The sequence below is a fragment of the Lissotriton vulgaris genome, chromosome 3_1, assembly GCF_964263255.1.
Source record: "Lissotriton vulgaris chromosome 3_1, aLisVul1.2, whole genome shotgun sequence".
Taxonomy (NCBI): Eukaryota; Metazoa; Chordata; class Amphibia; order Caudata; family Salamandridae; genus Lissotriton; species Lissotriton vulgaris.
This window is the reverse complement of record NC_141689.1, coordinates 327,200,396-327,227,506: the sequence shown is the minus strand read 5'-3', so window position 1 is coordinate 327,227,506 and position 27,111 is coordinate 327,200,396. Positions and strand designations below refer to the sequence as shown.

Genomic DNA, 27,111 nt, shown 5'->3' with positions numbered 1-27,111 from the left:
CGGGCTCCATATGAGGGGCTCTTTGTCTGAGATCTTTTATTCCATGCCGTTTGGTGCCCTGGGTGGGAGGAGGCCTAAAGGTGTAGATGTAAGAAGTGAGGGTCAGTGACCTGTGAAGGGTTAAAACAGGAAGTGGAAGTCCAAACGAGAAAAAGGGTTAATTAATATGGCTTCCAACCTGGTTAGAAATTATTGTGGCACACTCCTGATATAACGTGGCAGGATACGGCGCTCTATCATATGGTCAACATGATTCTTGCCTTGGTGTCATACAATCTAGCGGCAATTCATCAGGACCTAGAAAACATTTACATGTGGGTGGTTGTCTGTTCTATTGTCCTTGATAAACCACATAAAACACCTCTAATGTGGTACCTGTAGTTGTAGTGACCAACCTAATTCAAGTTGGTGACTCACACCATCAACTCCCGGCAGGTAAGACACCTGGAATTTCTAGTGTTGTGTGTCCAACTGCAAAGTCGTCAGTAGACATACCCATACGCTGCAGTGGTTGGGAGGTGAATAGGCACACCAGAAAACCTTGGGTACCCAACTAATGAAACATAGGTTCTACACCAACCTATCCTTTGCAGCTGATAACACTCAGAAAAGAGGGTGAATGATTGGTATTCATAAAGATTTCCAATTTCCAAGTGATTAAAAATAAGCTAGAAGGGTGTTACATATACCTAGAAGGTTGGCATCAGGGGAATCCTCTGAATACTATTATTGAATATGTACCCAACCAGGGTCAGAAACATTGCCTACTCCAACCTCTGACAAAAATTGGTTAGTGGGATCCGGTGAACTTGTTTGGGTCACAATCAGAAGGCATGCTCGCTTATTGACTCCACAGTCAATCCCCCTTGTTTCACATAATCTGCAGGTTCCAGATTATCGCAAGAAGCACAAGCTGGCATTTACCACAAGACTACTCGCCATGACCACTGACCACAATGAGCCAACAGATGCACTACAGGCCTATGCATACAGTCTATGGCAAGAAGATAAAATTATCATCGGACACCATTGTTGGCCTATCCACGGAGGCCAAACATATTGGACAGCATAAGCTCTGTACAAACGTCTTGGGAACAGTTTGCTAAAGAGCTCACAAACCAGCTGGAAGACCTAGGCATAGTAACCAGGGTCGGACTGGCCATAGCAGTGACTGGGCGTTTCGCCGGAAGGCCGCCAGGGTGGGAGCTGGTTTTCGGCCCCTGGGAGGCCATTTTTGTTACCGGGGGTCAGCAATATCGTCCCCCTGTACCAAAATTGTCCGAAACCGGCCCAAACAAACAGCTCCTGCACCCCCTCCCCTCCAGGGGGGGGCTGGCCGAGCAGTTTGCCAGGACCGGTTTCTGTTCCCAGTCCGACCATTATAGAAACAGCACTCCAGGGCCACCAGCAAGCTGGGAAACTAATGTGCTAAAACACTAAAACAAAGCTTGCCCTACGATTACACCAATGAAAACCGAGTAACGAAGCTTTAAGAGCACTTCTGTCCAAATCTAGAAAAGCTTACAGGAAACACCTGTGAGAACTTCAAAGGGAAGCCGCAACCAATCTAGTGACCAAGCTCCTATACGACCTTAAGGAAAATAGACATGCAAGGTTTTAGAAAAAGGTGAACAGTTTAAGAGTCCTAACACAATCAAGGGATACAGCTAACATCTCCAAGGAGACCTGGCACAAGTTTTTCACCCAGCACTTTGGCTCTCCAACCTCTATACCAACCCAGGATATGCGCTATGTTGGCCAGGCAGTCTTGGCCAGTCAAACTTTGGCACAAAAGCTAAGCATTGCCATTCATTTGCCCAGAGGTAGTTGACTAGCGGATTACCCAAAGGCACAAGAGGGGGCTCCATGGGCAAATGGAATTCCTTCTGCTCTCTTTAAAGAGGACAACCCCTTCTGGGTAGCACACTTGGCAACAGTCTACAATGGCATAACATCATCCAATTCGATCCAACACTCATGGAAACTATCAACCCAATTTTCAAAGGAGGTTCAGTGAACGATCCAGCTAACTATCAACCCATAGCCCACTTGGATGTCTAGTCCAAGTACTTTGCATCAGACAATGATTTAATCCTGTTCAACCAAACAGGCATTTCCAAAGGCACAGATACATCTGACAATCTTTTGGCTGTATCTCCACTGTTCGAACACAGCAGGCGCTTTAAGAAACCTCTAAACTTTATAGACTACAAGGGTGCATTCGACCGAGTAGACAGAGGCAAATTATTGTATAAGCTTGATAAGCAGACCACCTCCAACCATCTGCTGAGAGCAATAACTCTTCTCCACATTGACACTTGGGATGGGGTCTACTTGGAGAAAGTCAACACTAGGCTCTTCAAATTGCTGTTCTCTCTACAGCTTAAATGCCACCTGCCCAGTTACACTTTGAATTCAGCCTAGTCAGACAATCAATGGTGAGAAAGGGCGTATTTATCAAGCTCTGCTATAAACTTAAGGCAGAAAGTCTAGGCATGCTCACGTCGATCCTTGTGGAAGAAATGAACGAGAGGACCAACTCTTTAGCCAGGATCTATTTAGATGGCGGCATTATGGACCTATCAAGAAGAAAATCAAAATAGGCTAGGGTTCACCATTTTTAAACATGCACATATATCCCAATTCTAGGATTGATCTGACATGGGGCATGCAGAAAACGTTAGAAACTACAAGCTCCATCACCGAAAACAAGCAATATTGGACCACGCTATGGTAACATGGGAGGGGAGTGGCAAGCAAACTCAAATACGTGTCCTGCTCAGAAAATTGAGAAATCCCTACTCAAAGACTGACTTATGAGGTAGGATTTATGGGATACAAGAAATCAGAAAATGATACAGAAGATGTAACTCCAAATGGACTATGTGATTCTTTAAAAGCAATCCTTAGGGGGATATGTTTTGTGGCGAGATCAAAACAATGCCAAACCAGCCAAGCCTATCAGGTCTCCTGAGAGGTAGATTTTAAATCAGCGACAGAGCAACATAGAAGCACAAGCCCATGGATGATCCTGTGAGAGGCCACCTCTCTGATGAGCAGGCTTGACCTTTTGACTACAGAAAAATCTGAGAAAACACTGTTGTGCTTAAAGCAAAGATTTTATGAATGGCCAATAAGACCAGTACAATTCTAGTGAGGAGGCAGAGGACAAAGGGAGGTTCTAGGAAAATTCCTTCTCTACATGGAAGTGTCAGTAATGTTCTCAGTAAAAACAGGGATAAAGTCAGGGCCTTCTAATATTTCTACACAACACTGTATAATGAAGACCCCATCTAATAAGAGGAAGTGGATGCCTTTATTACTACCGACCATCCTCCGAAACTAATCTATGGCAATAAAGACTAATTTGAGAAGAGCTGATTACAGACGAAGAGCTCTACAAAGTGAACCTACATTTTCAACCTGATAAATTGCTGGGCCGGATGGGCTAATAAAACCAATTGTAACAATAAAAATACAAATAAAATGTAATTCAACAACAAATGTGAGTACTACTGACCTTCAGTGCTCCTAACCTGTGACACAAACATTTTCACAAAGGTTCTGGCTTATGGCCCACTTACCCTACCTTTTCGACCTAAATCATTCGGACTTGATCCCTGTGAGAAAGTGGCTCTTTTGACATTGTTATCACCCACATGTTGCCTGGTAATTGACCTGGTTTCAATTTTAGTGCTTAGGGTATCTGCCAACCAGGTCCCCTGTGCCAGCAGCTCTTCACTAAAAATGTTCCACAATTGGCCCTTAAGTCCCTGGTAAGTCCCTAGTATATGGTACTTGGGTACCTTAGGCATTGGACTGAAGAGGATCCCTCACCTAGGACATGCAGACTGCCACTGCAGCATGCATGACTTGGTGCAGACAAAACTACAAAGTCAACATGGCACACTGCCTGTGTGCCATGCCAACTAGCACTGCCTAAGGTATAGGTAAGTCGCACCTCTAGCAGTCCTGTGGTGCACTGCATCACAGGAGTGGGCATATCTGCATGAACAGATATTCTCCTACAATACTTAAGTCCATTCTTAGATATTGTAAGTGCCAGGAAAGCCATAAAGAGTACATGGGCTGGAAACTTGACAACTTGAGTTCTCAGCACCATGGTCGCTTCTCTGAAACCAGGTGAGTTTTTTTACCAAACTACTCCTCCCAATAATCCCTCACTGATGCCAGTGTGGGATTAATTGAAACATAAACCCAGAGGGCACCTCAGAGGTGCCCCCTTGAAACCTACCAACCCTGGCCACAGGCTGTCTTTAGGTAGCCTGCCACCTCCAAACATGCTTCTGGAGCCCTGGGTTGACACCCTCTGCTCTCTGTGACCAGAAACAATGCACATCCTGGGAGGAGGTGCCACAACTCCTCTCCCAGGATGGGCACAGTGATTGATAGGGAAGCTTCAAAGGCCTGCTGCCTTGTTAATGTGACCCCGCGTCTGTTGCTAGCAGCAAATGGCAGCCCCCGGTTTACACCCCCCACTGTGGGAGGGAAATCTGTCACGGTAAACCTGCCAGCTCCACCCATAAGGGGAAGGAGTTGAGGTGAAGAACACCTTTCAGTCCCCACTATCTTGAAGATGGGGGACTCCTCCAATCAGGGCTAGAACTATGCCCCCTCCCACAGAAGGGTGGCAGAATTGAGGGTGTAGTCACCCCAGGTAAGGTGCCCATTGGCCTTAGCTGACACTTCCTTAACACACCCCTAAATGTATTATTAGGTGGCTCCCCCATACACTGAAACTATTTCCAGCTGACCTAAGAAGACAAAGGATGAAGAAGACACCATGCAGAAGAAGACTGAAGACTCCGACTGACTTGACCCCCGCCTACCGGCCTGTCTGCAGCCCTCAAAAATCCTGAAAAGAAACAATTGCTGTCCAGCAGTCAGTGACCCCCACACACCCTGGGAGGACTGCCTGCCTCTGAAGAAGACCAGAAATCACAAGACTATAGCTCTGTTCACAAAGAAAACAACACCAAAGACTCTGGTGTCCTCTGGATCAGTGATCTTTGACCACTCTGCACCACTCTACACCAGACGCATCAGGCCTGTGTCTAGATGACCCACCAATCAAGAAAATGTTCCCCAGCAACCCGGAGTTCAAAATCAATGTTGGTTGACTCCTCCTAGACTCCACTACAATGCCTGCATTGTGACTCCAAAGGCTCCACCTGAACGCAACCGGCTCCAGTAAGAAGAACCCGACATTAAGGGACATCCTTGCACCCGAAGTCCATGGGCCTTAGGGAGCTCAATCTATGGTGTCCCTATGACCCACAACACCTTAACCTACCTCTGCTGTTGCTGGTTCCCCTCGTGCATCCTTTGGCTCAACATCAGCAGCCTGTTTGTCCAACCGAGTATCTCCATTGAAAAGCATTGGGCTTCTGACACTCTATTTGCTCTATTTGCCCTCCACACCTGGCCGCCCCTTGCCCCTGTTGGTGTATGTTTTGGGCTGCCTAGTGCCCCCGTGTAATTTCTCTAACCACTGAAGCTTGGCCCCTGCAACTGATTTACTTGCCTGCAAGCAGCATGGCTCCAAGTACCCCCTGTCTCTATTGAAATGCATTGGACCCATCTTCGAATTTTACCTCTGCTCCTGGCCGCCCCTGCGCCACTGGTGGTGCAGAAAAAGTTCATATCTTAATTTTGCCCTCTGATGACCTTACACCCTGAAGGCTGGAACTGTAAATTGGGTAATTACCTGTGAAACCGAATTGTCTTTTTCCTCTATAGGTTAACATTGAAGTGTTGGAAAATTGCACTGTCGACTTTTTAAAGACTAAAGTATTTTGTTCTGGTCTTAAAAAAATGTCTTTCTTGGTCTTATAATATAACCCAAACAAAGCTTATTTCTATAAAATTTGTGTGGATCTCCTTTTTGAGTTGTGTGTCTTTAATTGCTCATTGTGTACACAACAAATGTCTTACACTCTGTGTTAGGCCTAAGGCTGCTCGCCCACACTACCACAAATTGAACACTTTGGGTTTGCATTGAGCCCTGTACAATGGGGGATTCTCTGGACTCTGTGCATGGAATAACCAGCTAGTGCTATTCCAAATACAGAGCCAGCTTCCTACAACCCCCCAGAGGTAGGCAGTAAACAACATTAGGCGGGGACTTCATGTAACAGAAAAGTCTAATCTTAGATGAATCCCCATGGTGATCTTATCCTCAGATGCTGACAAAGCATTTGATAGGGACGGTTGGGCCTTCCTCTCCCGAGTTCTTGCAGCGATAGCTCTTGGCCCCCAGATGCTGTTGTGGATAGCAGCAAGTTATAAATGAACAAAAGCAAGAGTAATTGTTAATTGAGAACAATTGTAAGCAATCTATCTAACCAAAGGTACAAGACAGAGCTTTCTCCCCATTCCTTTGTTCTGGTTGTTGAACTACTAGAAGCTACAATATAGCACCATTTGGACAGTAAAGGAATTCCCTTCAGCGGAGAACAACATACAATTCACGTATTCACTCATGATGTCCTCTTTTTCATTAAGATATTCAGAAAGTTCAATTTCCTGGGTAATGGCGGTCTTGGAGGTTGATGAGAGGGTGTTAGGCTTTAGGGTCTACCTTGAAAGTCAGAGATGTGTAGTGTAAGCATGTCACCTCCAAATTAAAGAAGAGGCTTTCATACACCCTTGAGTTGGGCCAATAATAAAAAATGTAAGTACCTAGGTATATACATCACACCAACAACGACGAATCTCTTTATGCCTACTTAAGGCTATTAAAAGGAGGAATCTCTTTAAATCTTGGTTGAGCAGAGAGCCAGTAATTAAACAAAACGCTTTGCTCAGACTGCTATATCTTTTTCAGGTACTCCCGGTCAAATTCATTGAGAGAGATTTAAAAGCCCTATGAAAAATCATAGACTCCTTTATTTGGGCAGGAAAAAAAACGCATATCTCTGGAAAAACCTTGAAAGCTTCCAAGCAGTCTAGTGGGCTGGGGGCACCCGAAATAAAGAAATACTATCAGGCTTTCCAATGTAGAATTTTTTTTACATTTTTACTCTATTAAATCAAGCACCATTGGATCCATATGAATGTTGCAGTAATGGCCTGAGCGCCTCAGGCAGTACCCTATTTTAGAAATTGGGTTCCTGGATAACTGGGGTGTGAGCCTTGGTCAAGAAGCAACCTCAAACCTAGTCAGGGTAAGTTACAAGATAACCCCAAATTAACCTGTGCCCAACTCCCTGGTAGCTTGGCTCAGAGCAGTCTGGATTGACTTAGAGGCAATGGGTAAAGTATTGGGGAAGTGATATTTTGATCTCCAAGTAAGAAAACGTAGCAGTGCATCATATTCATCTATAGTTTGCACTCAAATATTATGTATGACTAATTTTACTACAGAAGGGGTAACATTTATTTAGAACATCCTATGTAGAGGAAAAGGTTATGAAACTTTGTGCCTAAACATGGCTAATCTATACTAATATAATAAAGAGAGAACCCAAACCTTTTAGGCGGGTAATCCCAGGAACCACAGCACCAATCACAACACCCAATACAGCGTTGGAAAGGTCAGTTGCAGCACTACACTACCACCATATACATTTAAAAGGTCAAAGAAACGTGCCAGCAAAGTAGTCCCTTGTAGGCGTGTCTGCGTTGTGCTGTGGCCGTGTGCTGAGGGCGTGAAAAACGCTGGGGGCATGTGGTACGTTCTGCCCTTCATGCCATGTCTCATATCGTGTGCTAATCCAACCCTGCTCCCTTTAAATACCCCTGTACCCCATAATCATAACCCACCCTTACTCCTTAAAATACCCCAACACCCTTAAACACTAACCTATCTTAACCCTATAAATATACCCTGTACCCCAAAACCCAAAGCTCACCCTAAACCCTAAAAATACCCCTGCACCCCAAAACCCAAACCTAGCCCTGAACCCTAAAAATACCACTGTACCCCAAAACCCAAACCTACCCCTGAACCCTAAAATACCCCTGTACCCCTAAACCCAAACCTAGCCCTGAACCCTTAAAATACCCCTGTACCCCAAAACCCAAACCTACCCGTGAACCCTAAAAATACCCCTGTACCCCAAAACCCAAACCTAGCCCTGAACCCTAAAAATACCCCTGTACCCCAAAACTCCAGAAACACACTAATATTTTTTCACCATCCATTTGAAAATTGCACAGGTCTCTCTCATTGATGGCCAGCACCGACATACACTTTTAGACACACCTCCCACCACAACTTCTAGAATTGCGAACTTTAGAGCTCGGGAGCTACGTTCGAATCTCGGCATAAGCTCAACATCCTGTTATTCAAATCGTTTTGTCTCCCCGTGCCTACCACAAATGAATGTGTTCTTCTGTAATGTAAATTGTGCTAATGCCATGTTGTCGGGTTCGGGCTATATAATATTGCAAGGAAAAATAAAGTAGGGAAACTCGAGTTCACACACTACAGAACGCGCACTCTTAAGTGCATCAGCAGTGCACTGTGAATCGGAGCGTTTCACAGGCCTGTCACAGATAAGAAATGCTATCAAAAAGAAAACCTACAAAACAATATACTACTGGCCGGCAGCAATTCATACCCGGACAACGTCGGGACGGGCTGCTAGTAGATAATATTGTAAGGGACTTGTTCGAGTTTATGAGAAATAATGGGCTAATGTGATACTGAAATGTTAGTGATTAGTAATGTATGTGGGTAGGTTGAAGTCTAATTAATTGAATGTGTAATAATAGAATATATTATTAATAATGTAGTGGAAATTAGATATTTGTCAATTATCTAGATTTGTTGGCTGCAGAGAAAATGTGCAAGTTCAAGTAACCCAGTGCACTTATTAAGTTAGCTATTATTTAGATTCAACATGCATGCATCTAACTTAATGTGTGATTTATTCTAGGCTAACGCTATATTTCAGTGCAAGCATACAGCTAGCAGTTAACATTTGATATGTGCTTAACCTTCAGTGTGGAATGTTTTGCTGTATTTTGTCGCAACTGCAGGTGTGAATAAAGCCTTTTTTGCATAGAAGAGTTATTGTTTTGTTCACTAGTGAGGTGTGAAAGTACAAGGTTGCACGATAGGAGCAGTATTTATGCAAGACATCAAGCAGTAAGACAGTAAAAACACTATACAAAAAGAATCGCACAACAGATTAGAAAAGTAGAGCTTAATTTAATGAAACTAGCCGTAACAACAACAATCAATTTAGTAGCACCAGAGATATTGAATTTTAAAGTGTTTAGATAAAGTAGCATCAAAAGCACAAAGTGCCAACTGTGGAAATCTGGCCAAGCTGGACCAGGACAAAGTCACAAGTTCATTTCGACCAGGATGGAACCCGAGCAGGCTACTGGGACCCAGTTAGGCTCGCTGGATGATTTAGCTTAAGTCCTGGTTTGCAGAGAATTGTGTGGCTCCACGACAAAGATGCATCATGCAGCCGAAGCGATGCATTAGTTTCCAGATGTGATGAGACTTCAATGCGAAGGCCTGCATTATCGTTAAGGATCCCATCTACGGGAGTTGCGATACAAAGTCTGGTGTCGAAGATACTGTGAATACCCAAGGCAAAGCTTCAATTTCGAGGAGCTGTGGGGCTGGGATGAGGAGTCCGACGTTGTTCTCGAGGCTACAGTCAACGATGGATGCGAGGGGCTATGCCGAGGCATTGCGGTCGTAGCGGCGATGCAGGTCTTTGCTACGCGTCTAATCCACACAGCAGTGGAGATGCTTCGGTTCTGCTCTGGGTTGCGCCGCACAGCAGAGGAGGAACATCAATGCTGCTGGGCCCACAGAGGCTGGTAAAGCACCTTAAGCTCACATCTAAGAGCCCAGTACACGGCTGGACCTACTTGGCAGGGTACACTCACAGATGGCAGAGTACAGGTGCAGATACAAGGTTGTTGGAAGCCTGTTAGGTCCCTGAGGCTTCAGATCAGTAGACCAGCTGACTAGCCTTTAGAGTCACTCTGGGTTCTGGATACAAGAGATGCAGGTCCAGTCCTTCTCACCCAGGCAAGAGGGCACTACACAGAAGGTCCGCACAGCAAAGCAGGAGTCCAGCAAATTGCAGTCAAGCAGAGAGGCACTCCCTGTAGCAAACACAGCAGTCCTTCTTCCTGCCATAGTATCGACATGCCCAGAAGTGAACTGAAGTGGTGGTGTCTGTGGACATTCATCTATACACAGTTGTACCTTTAAAGTGGGGAGAAACTTCTAGAGGCATGCCTTGGAAGTACACAGATACCCTGCCTTCCTGGCCCTGCCTCCAGACTAACTACACAGGGTATGCAGCCCTTCATGTGGAGACAGGACAAAGACTATTCAGGTGTAAGTGAAGCTGGACCCAGCTCCTCCCTCCCATCCTGCCAGTGATGGCCCATCCAGTCACACCTAAGATCCCATTGTGTGTGGCTGTCTAGGAAAAATGCACTTAGCCCAACTGCCAACTACACACAGTAATGTGATCAGAGACAGGTTACAGGCACCAAATGACTAAGGCAAGAAAATGCCACTTTTCTAAAAGCATCATTTCTCAGAATTGCAATTTAAAATACAACTTCATCCATAAGTTAGGATTTCAATTTAGTATTCCAGAGACACCAAACATGAACCAGTGATCTCTTCCTATTTGGAAATTACACTTATATAATATAAAAAGGTACTCCAATGTTATCCTATGGGAGTGATAGGCCTTGCAGTAGTGAAAAACGATGTAAGAATATGTAAAACTTAAAAGTAAATATCCTACTTTTTAAATACATTGCACCCTGCTCTTTGGGCTGTCCAAGGCCTACCCTATGGGTGACTTTTATGTATTAAAAAGAAAGAGATGGGTACAGCAAAAGGCTTATTTTGCCAGGTTGAAATGGCAGTTTAAACTGCACACAAAGGCTCTGTAATGGCTGGTCCTAGATATATCTTAGGAGTTACTTGAGAGGGTGGTGCAATCAGTGCTGCAGGCCTACTACTATTCTTTAATTTATATACCATGGGCACATGTAGTGGCACTTTACTAGGGTCTTACAAGTAAATTAAATACGCCAATTAGATATAAGCCAATATTACCATGTTTTAGACAAAGAGTGCAAGCACTTTAGCACTTGCTAGCAATGGTAAAGTGTGCAGAGTCCTAAGGCTAGCAAAAATGAAGTCAGCTAAAACAGGTCTGAGTAAGGTTACTCTTCAAACTGACAATGGAAATATGCTACTCAGTCAGTAGAAATCAAAGATTAATCACATTCCCTTTTTCTCTGGGTAATATTGCAAATAGGTCAGAAGGTGAGTGTAGGATCCTACAAGTCCTATTTCGGGGGGTGAGGGGGGGGGGAGTAGCATCAAGATGTTCAATAAATGTAAACTAGATTAAAAAGTGAGCAAAACTGACCGTATGCACTGCTTTCTGCTACATCACTGGCTCTCTTCAATGAGAACAAAATGACAGCAATGCAATCCTTAACAGGATGGGAAAAGCAGTTCATGCCTTATACTGGCCCCAAAGTTCCCATTTTGCACAATCTATAGCATTCTAGCAGAAGTGCGCCAAGACACGCAGTGGACCTACATGAGAAAATGGAACCAAATTCTGGGAAACTCCGTTTCAATGACGCAATGGCAAAACCTTTGGTCTGACATTCTTTCTATATGAAAAAGTATGCAGAACAGGGAATTAATGTTTAAGCTTATGACGATATGGCATGTTACTGCATCCAGGATGAAACAATTGTATGATACAGCAGAAGGTCAATACTGTAGGGGATGTGGGCCCGAAGCAGATGTTACATGCCTTGTGGACATGCCCAAAACTAACAACGCTATGAGAATGAAATTGTTATCCACATTAAGGGTGGTTTGTGCCACTCACTGGTGCTAAACTCTGCAATTGTCATTCTGGGCCCTAGATCAACAGAAATCATAAATATGTCTAAAACAGTCTTGAGATTAACAACCATTATAATTTCAGACCCATAAAATCTTATGGCACTGAGTTGGACATACCCAGTCATTCCAAAAATACAGTAGTGGGCAGGCAGACTTTGGTTGATGGTAGCCATGGAAAAGCTGGCATGGGAACTTAATGAGATGGAATATAAATACAACAGCCAGTAGCATGCTCTGGTAGATTACCTTATGAACAAGGGCTTTACTTATGGTTGTCCTAAATCATTAAGATCTCTTCAACTACTGCCTGAGAGGAAAAGGTCTTTGCGTGCTCTGAGGCAATTGTTTATAAAGCAAAAGATGATGTGATATTGTAACCATGATGGAAAGTACACAAGTGAAGTTGATTTCAGCTGTCTGATTGCTCGCCAGGTCGTAGGAAGGAGAAGAGGTGGGTAGGGGTTTCTTCTTAGATGTCTCCCTGTTTTGTGATTTAGTGTTAAGTATGCTTACATCTGATTACAGGGGTGTGTTTAGCTCACTCTTTGAGAGATTTACACATTGGAAAATCAATGAAATTTTGCTGGGAAAAAATTCATGAGGCGGGTTGGATTGCGACCCACTCAGACTTTGAATTTTATGAACCAACCTATTAATATATAGCTATGTTCATATAATTCTTTACTAATCACTTACTGTGACCAGTTTTTAGCACATCGAGCCCAGGACTGTCTTCTCTTCGAGCCCACAACATCTGTAGGCCATACCAAAAGCAAAGTCATAGATTGACTGGAAAGGATAAAATGCAAAAATAACATAATTTAAAAAACATAAAACAGACCTTTCCAATTTAGGCACAGCATAAATTAATAACTCTTCCATTAACATCAGAACTGCTCCTACCCTCCTGCAATCCAGAAAGAAGTTGAAGACATTCCTTTGTATAGAACACTATCACACCTGTCAATTTACACTAATTTGGCAGGTGTCACCTGCTTTTTAATAATATACATCCTCCATGAAAGCAACATGCTGCCACATACAACCATAAAATCACTCCCTGATTTTCAATTCGAAAATGATTTATTTAACATTCAATTGAATGGGATCACCAGCTACCACATCCGGCATCACTCTCATATGAGTGCCAACTGGATGACAGCTATGCATGATTTCGTACGGAATAAGACTCTAACCACCTCCAAATAATCAGCTTAATTTTCAATGATCAAGAAGAACAAGTTACTTACCTTCTGTAACGCGTTATCAGCAGAGACTATATTGAGCTGCAGATTCCTTACCAAGCAAGCGGACATCAGTACTTTTCGTCTTTCCACGCCAGAAGTGCAGAACTACAAAGTGACTGACATAAACGTGTGCAAAACTTGGGCCCTGAAAGGGGAGAAACCCTAGTCCTACAACATCAGTCCGCAAAGCAGGAAGGCATGGGTGGGGCACTAAGGAATCTGCAACTAGATAGAGGCTCTACCAGATAATGCGTTACCAAAGGTAAGGAACTTGCTTATCTTATAGAGACTTCTAGCTGCAGATTCCTTACCTTAAAAACAGATACCCAAGCTATACATCCCGGTGGTGGGTTGCGGACTCATGGTCTAGACTAAAAAGTCTTGCAGGACTGAGCGGACAAAGTGCCCGTACCTGCGCACTTGACCATCAAGGCAATAATGTTTTGCAAACGTGTGCAATGATGCCCGCGTTGCTGCTTGACAGATGTCTTGGTCTGGGACACCTCGAGTCAAGGCCATAGTTGCAGCCTTTCCCCTGGTGGAATGGACCTTAATCAGTCAGGGGGCTGCTTCTTCGCTAAGGCATAACAGATTTTAAAGCAGAGAACAACCCAGGTGAGATGGTTCTTTTATGCACTGCCTTTCCCTTCTTTGCTCCCACATACCCCACAAAGAGTTGGTTATCCACCTGGAACTCTCTTGAGTGGTCAAGGTAGAAGAACAACAATCTTTTTGGGTACAGTCGGTGGAAATGCTCATCATCCTTAGAGGGGTGTGGGGGAGCAAATAAGGTGGGCAAAGTAATGGACTGACCCAGATGTAATAGGGTCACAACCTTTGGTAAAAATGATGCCCTGGTGTCAAGCACCACCTTGTCCGGAAAGGACATAAGATAGGGAGGCAAACTGGATAATGCCTGCAACTCACTCACCCTCTGGGCCAATGTAATAGCCACTAAGCAGGCTGTTTTGATGGTCAACAGCCAGAGGGGACAATTGTGCAAAGGCTCGAAAGGAGCACACATCAGATAAGTGAGGACCAAATTAAGGTCCCACTGTGGCATAACAAAGGACGTGGGTGTAAATAGGTGAACCAGTCCTTTCAGAAATCTATTTACAATAGGAGATTTAAAGAGGGAAGGGTCTTGCAGCCGCAAAAAAGCAGACAGAGCAGAAAGTTAACCCAAGAGAGTTCCCAAATCAGAACCCTGCTGGGCAAGGGCAAGAATGAACAAAAGGACAGTAGAAAGAAGAGCAGAAAGAGGGTCAATAGACCTTTCTGTACAGTATAATACAAATTTCCGCTAACAGCAGGCATGTAGCGACTTAGTGGAGGGCTGCCTGGCTGCCAGAATAAATTACAGACTTCGGGTGGAAGGTCAAAAGCCATCAACTGCCGCCGCTCAATCTCCACGCATAGAGGCTCAGAGTTGACAGGTTTGGGTGGAGAAGCCTCCCCTGCTGCTGCGACAGAAGATCCTCACGAAGGGGCAGCCAGATCGGAGTATCGACGCTCATGCTCAGAAGCTCTGGATACCAGACTCTCCTTGCTCAGTCCTGCACACGAAGGATGACTTGGGCCCGGTCGCACCTGATCTTCCTCAGAACCATGGGCAGGAGTGGTATGGGTTTAAAGGAGTACAACAGGCCTGAACTTCACTCGCGACAAAACGCCTTGCGGAGCGATAGCCGCCTGGGAAAATCCAGCGCGCAGTACTGCTGACATTGCACTTTCTCTTCGGAGGCGAACAAATCTAACCAAGGTTCTCCCTACTGCTGAAATAGAGCTTGCGCTACCTCCTACTGGGGGCGCCATTCATGATAGGCTAGGCATCGTTGGCTGAGATCGTCTGTCCTGGCATTCAGAAAACCTGCCAGGTGTTGAAACAGCAGGTTTACGCCCTGTTGTTCTAGCCATGCCCAGAGACGCAGGGCCTCTCAATAAAGGTTCCATGACCCCGCCCCGCCTTGCTTGTTGCAATACCACATGGTGGTGGTGTTGTCCGTGAACACCTGCATCAACTTCCCCTTGACAGAGGGAAGAAATGCTTTCAATGCCAAGCGAATCGCTCAGAGCTACAACAAGTTTATGTGGAGCTCGTCTCTGCCAGAGACCAGTGACCCCCTGATCTCCATCTCTCCCAAGTGGCCACCCCATCCCAGAAGTGACACATCTGCAACAATTATGAAATCTGGTTGTGGAAGGGAGAGAGGTCTACCCTTGACCCAATCTCGGCAGATCCTTCACAGTTCCTACCAAGATCTGAACTAAGGGTCGGCATAGTTGGCGGAGTACCACTACACGGAATTCTGCAGTATTGATCAAAAACTCAGTGAATTCCGCTCCGCAACTTCTTTCTGTCTCACCACAATTAATAAAACAGAAACCTCACATACCCTTGGTAAAATGACAAGTAACTCTATTATTACATGCTAAAATGCATATAATTATCTCACAAAAGTGAAAATGAAAATACAGCAAGCAGTGAGAGAGGTGATGATTTTGATGTCTTCACTAACCTAGGGGGAGAACAAAGCATATAGCTTGAACACAAAGAGCACATCTTGCTGAAGGATTGGTGGTGGTCCCATCATCCTAGGACCACTCCAAGCACAGTTAAGGGCAAAAAAGACAATCCCAACCAAAGGCCTTGCAAAGCATTATGGGACAATATTCTAGGATGCAGTGAATATTATGGTATCCAATATCAAAGCATTCCTCAAGGGGCAGGCTCTCGGGTTCAGCTGAGAGCTAATACTATAATATTCACTAAACTCTAGATTCTCGCCCCATAATGCTTTGCTGGGCCTTTTGTTGGCACTGTATTTTTGCCCATAACTTTGCTTGGGGTGGTACTAGGACAAAATGTAAATGGCATTTACAACGACCAGTGGTTGAGGAACACTGATCTATTGCCTCTTTGTGTACTGTTGGTATAAGCTCTGCCAAACAGCTAAATCTCTTTCTGCCCGAACTTGATGAGGAAGGAGATACTGCATTTTAAAACAGTGCAAAAGTAACCTTTTTGCAATGCTCCAGTCGGTTAAATGGCACAGGATTACATTCTTCTTCTGAAGCAGGTACATCAATATTTGTTGAAAACCACAGTTCAACCTGCAAAACAGAAAACATGTCTTGTTGTCAATTTCTATTGTAAACTACACAAGCAAATATGTTCTCAGTCTTGGTTTGTCAAATAGTCATATTTTAAACGTTCAAATATATGAAGACCAAAATGGCCCTAAACCAGCCAAATCCCTTACAGGTAATGCATATTTCCCTGCCACCGGGTCACATTCAGAGATGCATGCATACACTTACATCAAAGTGTCTTGGTTCAACTAGAATCTCACTTTACAATAACACTCTACTTATATGTACTCAGTAATAACAACATAAAGCAAAGCTAGTACTAAAATTTGAGTAGAGTGAAGAAGCTCAGTAAGAAAATGTTATTTACCTTAGGTAGCGATCTTTCTGATGTATACTCCATGTACCTGAAAATTCCTCATCTTTGAATATCCCACGTGCAATACTTGATCTAGAAACTTCCGCTATAGCTCACCTATCCAGGTAGTTGGTGATGGCTTCATGTGACGTTACTAAAGCTACATAGCACCCGACTCGGTGCACTGATGTTAGTTCTCACCCCTTTTTAACCATGCTTTCGAGGTTGATATGAGGTTAATAAAAACAACAATTCCCTTGAGCAAGGTCATATACATAAACATCATGAATGGAAAAAGCAATAACTATTACAAAAAAATACAAAGTAAAAGGCTGGCAAAATTTATTGTGTACAGAAAAGTTAAAAAAGCAGAAACAAAGTAAACTGCTTAACACATGTTAAAATAATTATAAAAATAAAATAACAATCATACATTCAATATTGACCAGCAATATCGCTAAGAACAGACAGAAAAACAGTAAGACATACAGTTTGTACAATACAAGGTGTGTGTTCTGATATTCTTTTTAAGGCACCGGTGTTATGCACTCTAAGACCATAATGTGCCAGCATCGGTGTCTGAACCATGAATCACACTGTACTAAGGCGTTGACGCGTTTCGGTGGTTTGTTGAGATTCTATCGACCTTTATCAAGACAAAGAATCAATTTCTGTCGTAGTATAGATACATACGTTCCTCTTAAGTGCAAAGGAACAATTTATCGTGGTTGTGCGGTCGTCCTCTGTAGTAGCGATGTTTGTTCGACCCGAGTGTTTACTAATCGTCAATTTTCGGACTTGGCCTGTGTTAGTGGTCCTTATCCATAGATTGTTGGAAATGTACAACTGAATGAGTCGAGTTAGGTATCACATTCAGTTCTTTCTGTCGCTTCTGTAGTGGCTTCTATTTATGCCTTGCCAATAAATGTACCTGTTAAGTTAATTATATTCGGGTGGCAGTATGATGCCAAACTGTCTGAGTCCACAACGCTTTTCTTTCAGTCGCGTTGTGTGGGACCGGAGGCGCCTTAGTCATGCCCCATAAACGTGAGTCTTCGTTCCCTCTACGTTTGCTGGTGGCTGCCTGCTTCTCCGGTCACCACGATTCATGAAAAGCGCTGTGGACTCAGACAGTTTGGTATCATACTGCCACCCGAATATAATTAACTTAACAGGTACATTTATTGGCAAGGCATAAATAGAAGCCACTACAGAAGCGACAGAAGGAACCGAATGTGATACCTAACTCGACTCATTCAGTTGTAAATTTCCAACAATCTATGGATAAGGACCACTAACACAGGCCAAGTCCGAAAATTGACGATTAGTAAACACTCGGGTCAAACAAACATCGCTACTACAGAGGACAACCGCACAACCACAATAAATCGTTCCTTTGCACTTAAGAGGAACGTATGTATCTATACTACGACAGAAAATGATTCTTTGTCTTGATAAAGGTGGATAGAATCTCAACAAACCACCGAAACGCGCCGACGCCTTAGTACAGTGTGATTCATGGTTCAGACACCGATGCTGACACATTATGGTCTTAGAGTGCATAACACCGGTGCCTTAAAAAGAATATCAGAACACACACCTTGTATTGTACAAACTGTATGTCTTACTGTTTTTCTGTCTGTTCTTAGCGATATTGCTGGTCAATATTGAATGTATGATTGTTATTTTATTTTTATAAATATTTTAACATGTGTTAAGCAGTTTACTTTGTTTCTGCTTTTTTAACTTTTCTGTACACAATAAATTTTGCCAGCCTTTTACTTTGTATTTTTTTGTAATAGTTATTGCTTTTTCCATTCATGGTGTTTATGTATATGACCTTGCTCAAGGGAATTGTTGTTTTTATTGGTTGGTGAACCCTATTTCCCTTGACCTTAGTTAAGGGGTACCTCTCCTGTTTTACTCTTTGATATGAGGTTAAGACATCAGTAGTTTTCGTAGTGCGGTACAGAAATCTATAGTGCTATTTTAATGAGAGACTTTCCAATAAAATGGGGAAGAGGATTGGGAAAGATCATTATCTAAGGTAACATTTTCTTTTAATAGATACCTCTATCTTCAGATTCCACACCTCTGAATACATTTCAAAGCAGTATCCACCACTGGGACAGGGTCTTGAGGAAGGTCAGAGGAAGAAATACTGGAGAACTGAGTGAGCAAAAATGGCAATAGTACAGACGAACAAGTTACTTACCTTCGGTAACGCTTTTTCTGGTAGATACAATATCTGCCTGTGGATTCCTCACCTTGTGAATATCCCCCTTGTGTCAGCAACATTCGGAAATTCTTTTTGTAGCTTCACGCCGACGTGGATCCGGACGTCACAGAGGCACGGCACCGCTCGCGACTCCGCTGACGTCACCGACGCCTATAACAGGCCCACGCCGGCGTGATGACATCAGTTCCGCCCTTTTTTCCGTGCCTTCGAGGCACACGGACGGACCGATGACAGTAGACATATACACAGTATACGCAGTATAGAAATCAAGGTAACACACACAGTGTGAAGCAAATGCAATAAAACATTTGAATAAACAACTCCTTGACAATAAAATAATACATTAAAGAAACTCTGGCATAGAAGAGTGGACAACGGGGAGGCGGGTGGGTCAGTGAGGAATCCACAGGCAGATATTGTATCTACCAGAAAAAGCGTTACCGAAGGTAAGTAACTTGTTCTTCTGATAGATACATCTGCCTTGTGGATTCCTCACCTTGTGAATAGAGTCCCACAGCAGTCCCCACTCCCGGAGGAGGGTGTCCACTCTTCTAGACCAAGAAATCCTGAAGGACAGAGCGCGCAAAATGACCGTCCCTCCTCACTTCGGAATCCAAGCAGTAATGCTTCGCGAAAGTGTGGAGGGAAGACCAAGTTGCCGCTCTACAAATATCCTCTATAGGCACACCTCTAGCCAATGCAGAGGTCGAAGACTTAGCTCTAGTAGAATGAGCCCTTATACCCCCTCGTGGTTCCTTACCGGCCAAAGAGTAGCAGATCTTAATGCAGAGGACGATCCATCTCGACAAAGTCCTCTTATGGACCGCTCTTCCTTTCTTGCAGCCAGCAAAGCCAATAAAGAGCTAGTCATCCAAGCGACAGTCTTTAGTCCTGTCCAAGTAAAAAGACACCGCCCTCTTGGGGTCAAGACGGTGTAATCTCTCCTCCTCCTTGGAAGGGTGTGAGGGAGGATAAAAAGTAGAAAGGGTAATGGATTGACCAAGGTGGAAAGGAGTCACCACCTTTGGCAGAAAAGCAGCCCTGGTCCTAAGAACCATTCGATCAGCATGAATGGACAGGAATGGGGGCTTGGAACTAAGAGCTTGAAGCTCACTTACCCTCCTTGCCGAGGTTATTGCAACGAGGAAAACTGTTTTGAAAGTCAGGAGCCTCATAGGACATCTGTGAAGAGGCTCAAAAGGAGCACCCATTAAAAATGTCAAAACTAGATTCAAATCCCACTGAGGCACAATAAAAGGGATAGGAGGGAACTTATTAGTGAGGCCCTTCAAAAACCTCAAAACTATAGGAGATTTAAACAGAGAAGGCTGGTCAGGCAAACAGATAAACGCCGACAGCGCTGACAGATAACCCTTCACCGTGGCAACAGCAAGCCCCTGCTGTGCCAGAGAAAGGGCAAACTGGAGAACATCAGATAAATGCCGACTGAGACTGTCTGCATGAACGTTCTGAACCCCGGCCAGATGATTTGCCATCAGACAAATCTGATGGTCCTGAACCCAGGACCAGAGACGCAGAGCCTCTCTGCAGAGACACTGCGACCCTACACCTCCCTGCTTGTTGACGTACCACATCGCGGTCGTGTTGTCCGTCAGGACCTGAACAGACTGACCGCAAAGGGAAGGGAGGAAGGCCTTGAGCGCCAGACGTATCGCCCGCAACTCTAGAAGGTTGTAAAACAAAGGAATCATCTCCTGTATGTCGCGAATCCTTTGAGGAGGAGGGAATGCACGACACACAGTAGTGTCCAGTACCGCACCAATGAACAGGTTGAGCTGTGAGGGCACCAGGTGAGACTTGGGTACATTTATCGAAAAACCCAACCTGTGCAACAACTGAGTTGTCACTTGCAGATGATGGAGCACCTTCTCCGGCGACTCCGCTTTGATCAGCCAGTCGTCTAGATACGGAAACACATGTATCCCCGTTCGCCTGAGATGAGCTGCCACCACTGCCATCACCTTGGTGAAGACTCGAGGCGCAGTAGTAAGACCAAACGGAAGGACCACAAACTGGTAGTGTTGTGACCCAACCATAAAACGGAGATACTTTCTGTGCGACTTCAAGATGGGAATATGAAAATACGCATCCTGCAAGTCGATCGACACCATCCAGTCTTCTTCCAGCAGCGCTTGAAGAACCTGTGCAAGAGTGAGCATCTTGAACTTCTCCTGTTTCAGGTAAAGGTTCAAGATCCTGAGATCCAGGATTGGCCGAAGCCTGCCATCTTTCTTGGGGATCAGGAAATACCGGGAGTAGCACCCCTGACCCCTTTCCTGCTCTGGAACCACCTCTATCGCACCTTTTCGGAACAGAGCCAGGACTTCTTCCTGCAGGAGAAGCAGGTGGTCCTCCGAGCAATAACCCTGGCAAGGAGGGTAATTGGGAGGGAATTCCTGGAAAGGAAGTGCATACCCATTCTCTACAAGATTGAGAACTCAAAGATCCGATGTTATTAATTCCCAATCTTGTAGAAAATGAGTAAGCCGACCCCCCACTGGGCCCACATGATCCGGAATGGCGGATCTAGGGCTGCTTTGCTGCGTTGGTCGGGGGTTGGGAAGGAGAGGAGGAGGAGGAAGTTTGACGACCTCTAGGGCGGGATCTTTGCCTGCCCCTGTATGACTTGTACAGCGTATTCTGCTGCTGTTGAGGCTGCTGCGGGGATGGTCTGTAAGAACGAAAGGAAGATCTTCCAAACCCCCTGAAGCGTCTACCAGTAGTACCTCTGGACTGAAGACCCAAAGATTTTGCAGTGGCCCTACTGTCCTTAAAACGTTCCAAGGCAGCATCAGCCTTCTTGCCAAACAATCCTGAGCCATCAAAAGGCAAGTCCATCAAAACAGATTGGACGTCTGCAGAGAACTCCGATGATTTAAGCCAGGCAGCCCTCCTAGTGGCCACGGAGGAGCCCATGACCCTTGTCACCGAATCAGCAGTGTCCAGACCACTCTGAATCACCTGTCTGGCAGCTGCTTGAGTGTCTGATATCACTTCCTGAAAATCCTTCCTGTCATCCTCAGGAATTTTCGGAATCAGCTGCTTGACAGAATCCATCAAAGCATGGATATACCTTCCCATCAGACACGTTGCGTTGGTTGACTTTAACGCCATACTGGCTGATGAGAAAACCTTCTTGGCACTCTGATCTTGCTTCCTGGATTCCTTATCCCCAGGAACCTGTGGAAAAGCACCAGCAGATTTCTTTGAGCAGGCAGCTTGCACCACCAAACTCTCAGGCAAGGGATGAGTTGATAAAAACGCAGGGTCCTCAGGTGCAGCTCTGTATCTCCTCGCCACTGTTCTAGAAACTGCAGGAGCAGATAAAGGTTTCTTCCAAACCTCATAGATGGGCTCAGATAAGGCCTCGTTGAAGGGTAACATAGGTTCAATAACTGACGAGGGTGAATGAAGAACCTCAGTTAAAATATTAGGTTTATAATCAGCAGTGGGCAGAGTAATATTCAATAAACTCGCTGCTTTTTTTATAACGGTGTGATAAGGCACCACATCCTTCGATGGAACATTTGACACTGAAGCCAATTCCCACTCAGGGGACAGTTCAAGCCCACTGGCCTCACACAAGTCTTCAAAAGGATCCTCAGAATCCTGTAACTCCCCTTCTTCAGTATCTGAATATTGATATCTTTCCTCTTCAAGAAGTCTCTGGGCCTTTCTCCGAGATCTTTCCTTCATAGCGGAAGTCAACGGATTCGGAATCGACTCCGACGGGGTCGGTGCCGGCGTCGAACCCGAAGTCGGATGAGGCTTTTCAATACGAGGTCGGGTAGAATCCTGCCTCGGAGTCGTAGGCATCGGCGTCGATGAGACTGGCGTCGACGGAGTCGGCGTCGTGCGCTTCGGCGTCGACGACACCGGTTGTGCCGGAAAATGCCAATGCGGTGGTATAGCCGGCATAAAAGGCATAAAGGGCGCAGGGGCGTAAGCCTGGGGAATACCCAAGTAGAATGCCATAGGACCCGTGGGACCAACAGGTGCACCAGACGGGAACATTGCCCTAGAATAGACACCAAACATGGCGTTCAGGAACTGAGAAGGATCCTGACCTGGAGCTGGAAATTCAGGATATGGATCTCTGGGTCGTTCCTGAGGAGGTGGAGTCGAAACGACGTCGGCCTCTTTACCGAGTCCAGGAACCGGGGTCGACGAACCCGCAGGCATCGGAACCTCGACTTCACCAGCCCCCTGCTCCTCACCTTCATCCTCCTGACCAGAAGGATTGGATGGAACCGGAGAATGGACCTGCTTCTGAGATTCGGGTGAATCCGGATGTGAAGCCTCACCAACAGAGTTATGTTCCGACTCCGAAACCTCCACTTCCTTACTCAGAAGTTTGACCTGGGACTTCGGTCTTGAACTAGAGTCCTTTCCGTCGTGATGACGTGACTCATGGCTCCTCTTATTATGTTTCTTCCTCGAAGACTTCGAAGCGTGAGCCGAAGACGACTCCGAGCGTGACCTCGAACGAGACCTCGATCTCAACCTCGACCGACGAGTTCGAGACTTCGAAGACTTTTTAACTTTCTTATTTTTAAGTTTTGCCACAAAGAGTTTCGTCTCTCTTTCTCTTAGCGCCTTCGGAGTCATCTTCTTGCAGCAAGGACAGTCCTCGACGTCATGGTCGGAACTTAAATACCAAACACAGCATTCATGAGGATCGGTGATAGACATAGTCTTGCCACATTCGCCGCAAGCCTTAAATCCAGTTTTCTTCGATGACATTTCGAAGAATATAAAGATAGACACAATAATAGGATAATAGTAACAAAGTTACTGTAAAGCTACAGTACGATCCCTGAAAACCGTTAGCGTCGACGACACGGAAAAAAGGGGACTGATGTCATCACGCCGGCGTGGGCCTGTTATAGGCGTCGGTGACGTCAGCGGAGTCGCGAGCGGTGCCGTGCCTCTGTGACGTCCGGATCCATTTCAGCGTGAAGCTACAAAAAGAATTTCCGAATGTTGCTGATGCAAGGGGGATATTCACAAGGTGAGGAATCCACACGGCAGATGTATCTATCAGAAAATAACTTTTGGTCAAGGTGTGAAAGGAAGCCATGCTGCTGTTCTTCAGATTTTGGTCACCGAAACACCTCTGGCCAAGGATGCAATGAATTATTTTGCCCTTAAGGAGTGGGCATGGATTCCCCCAGGTTGCTTCTTCTTTGGTGTTATATAGCACATTCTGATGCATAATATAATCCAGATGGAAAAAAGCCATCCTGTGAACTGACTTTCCCTATTTTGACCATGTACCCTACAAAGTACTGGTCAATATAATAACTGACTGCATGCTCCATGGTTGGATGTAGTGGGGGATGAAAGGTGGGCAGAGTGATATATTGACCCAGATGGAACGGAATCACCACTGCCATTGTCACAGCAACCAGTAAAACTGTTTCCAATATTACCAAGCAAAGCACACTAATTGCCAGAAAATGGTAAGACCAGAAATGGTAAGAGCAAGGTACAAGTCTCATTAGAGAATAACGAAAGGAATTGGGTGAAACATTTGTCAGTCTCTTCAGAAACCACACAAACATTGTTGACTTGAAAAGAGAAGTACAGAAAGGCCTATAGAGCCGTCATATAACCCTTGAATGTGTCCACTGGACAATTGTGCTGGGCCAAGGATAGTGTAAACTGTAAGATTTATGTCAAACTGGCCTTTAAAGGATCCACATGGTGTTCGGTGCACAAAGTAGCAAATCTATTCCACCTGTCACAATGAACCAACTTAGTGGAGGGGTAGTGACAGGCAGTTAGGATTATCATTACTTCCTATGGTAAGAACTTTTGTCCCTCTCAATTTGCTCGCATGTCATGGAGATGTATGTTCTGGAGATTGGGGGGCAGAACATGCCCATCCAACTGAAAGAGGAGCTCTACCATGAGAGGAAGATGGAGCAGAGGACACCTGAGGAAGTCTGTGTACCACACCCTTCTCAGCCAATCTGGGGCAAAAGGATTACCTGAGCTCAGCCTCTGCAAACCTTCCTCAAAGCCAGACAAATCAGGGGAGTGGAAGGAAATTAGTATTGAAGTAGAAACTTACAGCTCAACTGAACTGCTTTCCCTGGATCTCCCTGCAACAGACAGTCAAGGGCACAAAACAATGGACATTGTTGTGAGTGGGGACCAGATCCACCTAAGGCAAGTCCCATTTGGCAAATGTGTCCTGAATCACCTCAGGATGGAGATGCAACTTGTAGGCTCCAAGATGATATCAACTTAGGCAGTCGGTCCTGGAATTCAAAGAGCAGGTCAGATGATTGGTAGCTAGACAAACCCCATTCTTGAGCACCCAGGCCCAGAACCTCAGCACTTCTCAACAGAGAAGATGATACCACACTCCGTCCTGCTTATTAACATTCCCCATTACGTCATATTTTCTGTCAAAATCTAGAAGAACCAGCCATACAAAGAATGGAAGAAGGCCTTGGATGCTATCCTGAATGGCAAAAAGTTCAAGCAGGCTGATTTTTAAAGTTTGTACCTCTGTACACTACAGGCCTCTAGTGCCCAGTGCCTTCAAATGTGTGTCTTGCCCGTAACTGGACAAGTCCGTTACTACTGTGGCAACAGTTGTAGCAGACAGATGTAACTGAAGGTTGTCCTATGGCGGCCACCAGCATGTCTGAACAGGAGCATTGAGAGGGCTTCAGGTGAGATATGGGCACATTGATGGAAAAACCCAGATCGAACAGCAGGGACGCTGAAACATGCAAATGATGTGACACTATCTGTGACGATGCGGCTTTGAGCAGCCAAGCATCTATGTACAGGAATACTGGGATACCTGAACTCCTGAGAGAGAATGTAGTCACGGGCATCACCTTTTTGAAGGCTGAAGGTGCTGACATGAAAACCAAATGGACAACCAACAGGTAGGGAGTAGACTCTACCATGTAGTGCAATTACTTCCTGTGTGACTGCAGGATAGGAGTGAGAAAGTATAGGTCCTGTAAGCTAAAGGACATCATCCAGTCTTTTGCTTCAAGGTCCAAGAGTACCTGATTGAGGGAGAGCATCTTGAACTTTTCCTTGTGCAGGTAAAAGTTCAAACACCTAAGATCTGGAATCAGACAGGACCAAGAAAGTATCAAGAGTAGCACCACTACCCAATTCTCTGCTCTAGGACCAACTCCACAACTTCTTTCTCCAGCAGGACTGCCACCTGCTCTGGTATCCACTGGTGGTCCTCTGGCAAGAGGACTACTGGAGGTGCTGTTGTAAGGGTACCACTTTACTATGACTTGTAGGACTCATTGGTCTAATGTAATGGCTACCAGCCCTGTAGAAAAGAAGGCATTCAACTTTCCACCATCAATACATGCTCCTTTCCAGGATGAATAATACTGACCTCTCTGGTTGGGCTAGGTAGGAGCAAAAGGTTTGGAGGCCTCTGCCCATGCACCTGTACTTGCACTGCTCTACAAGGGGTTTTGCTGCTGTAGGGATGGCTGGCCTGGCTGGTGCCTCTTGCTGTAGAAGCTCCCTGAAAACCCCTTAAAACTCTAAAACATAAAAAAAGACCTTGAAGGAGAATAGCAGCCCCTGGCTGTTGCTCTTTCAGGCTGCTTACACCTAGTATCCAAATTGACGTTTTCAATTGAAGGGCACGTCCATTAGGGTATTTTGGACATTCTGTGAAAAACCTGTTATGCACAGTCAGGCATATTGATTAGTGTGACAGAGTACCTCATCATCCCGGCCACAGGGACTGCAGAATCCAGCCAGTATTGCTTATGTGCTTGGAATCATCTTGCCCATTCTGAGCCATATCAATCAAATGGTCGCAAAGATGGTCAGGCAGGTTGGACACTACCATGGCAGCAATGTCCTATAGAGCATGGTTGTATCAGTCCAATATGGCTGCAGCACTGAAGAAGTGCAGCACAAAGCTGCCCGTAGGGAGGGCCTTTTTGCCTATCCCCACCAATTTATTTGAATCTTTTTCTGGCGAAATGGATAGGGAAGGATCCTGGGTTCAATTTGGCTGATGAATAAACTTTCTGGGGAAGGGTGAACCAAAAGAAATGCTGGGGCCCCAGGAGCCGGCTTGTAGTACCTTGCTCTGTTCGGCTGAAAACAGGGTTTGTAGTCCACTTCTCCCATGCCTCTGACTGTTTCAGGCAGAGACTGCATGTCTGGCAAGATCTGGACAAGCCAACTAAGAACGGAGGGTAGAAGGCCTTGAATGCCAGCCAAATTAACTGCAGCCATAGAAGGTTGATATGAAGCACCA

General features: G+C 45.1%; 1 protein-coding gene across 1 annotated transcript in view; it reads right to left on the bottom strand.

Annotated features, from left to right (window-relative positions):
• SPEF2 (sperm flagellar and cilia associated 2) overlaps positions 1-27,111 on the bottom strand; it is a 1,087,451-nt gene that overhangs the window by 138,565 nt on the left and 921,775 nt on the right. The window contains exon 31 of the mRNA XM_086960525.1: positions 16,156-16,248. Coding sequence (XP_086816651.1) covers positions 16,156-16,248 — 93 coding nt within the window. The remainder of the gene's footprint in view (positions 1-16,155; positions 16,249-27,111) is intronic.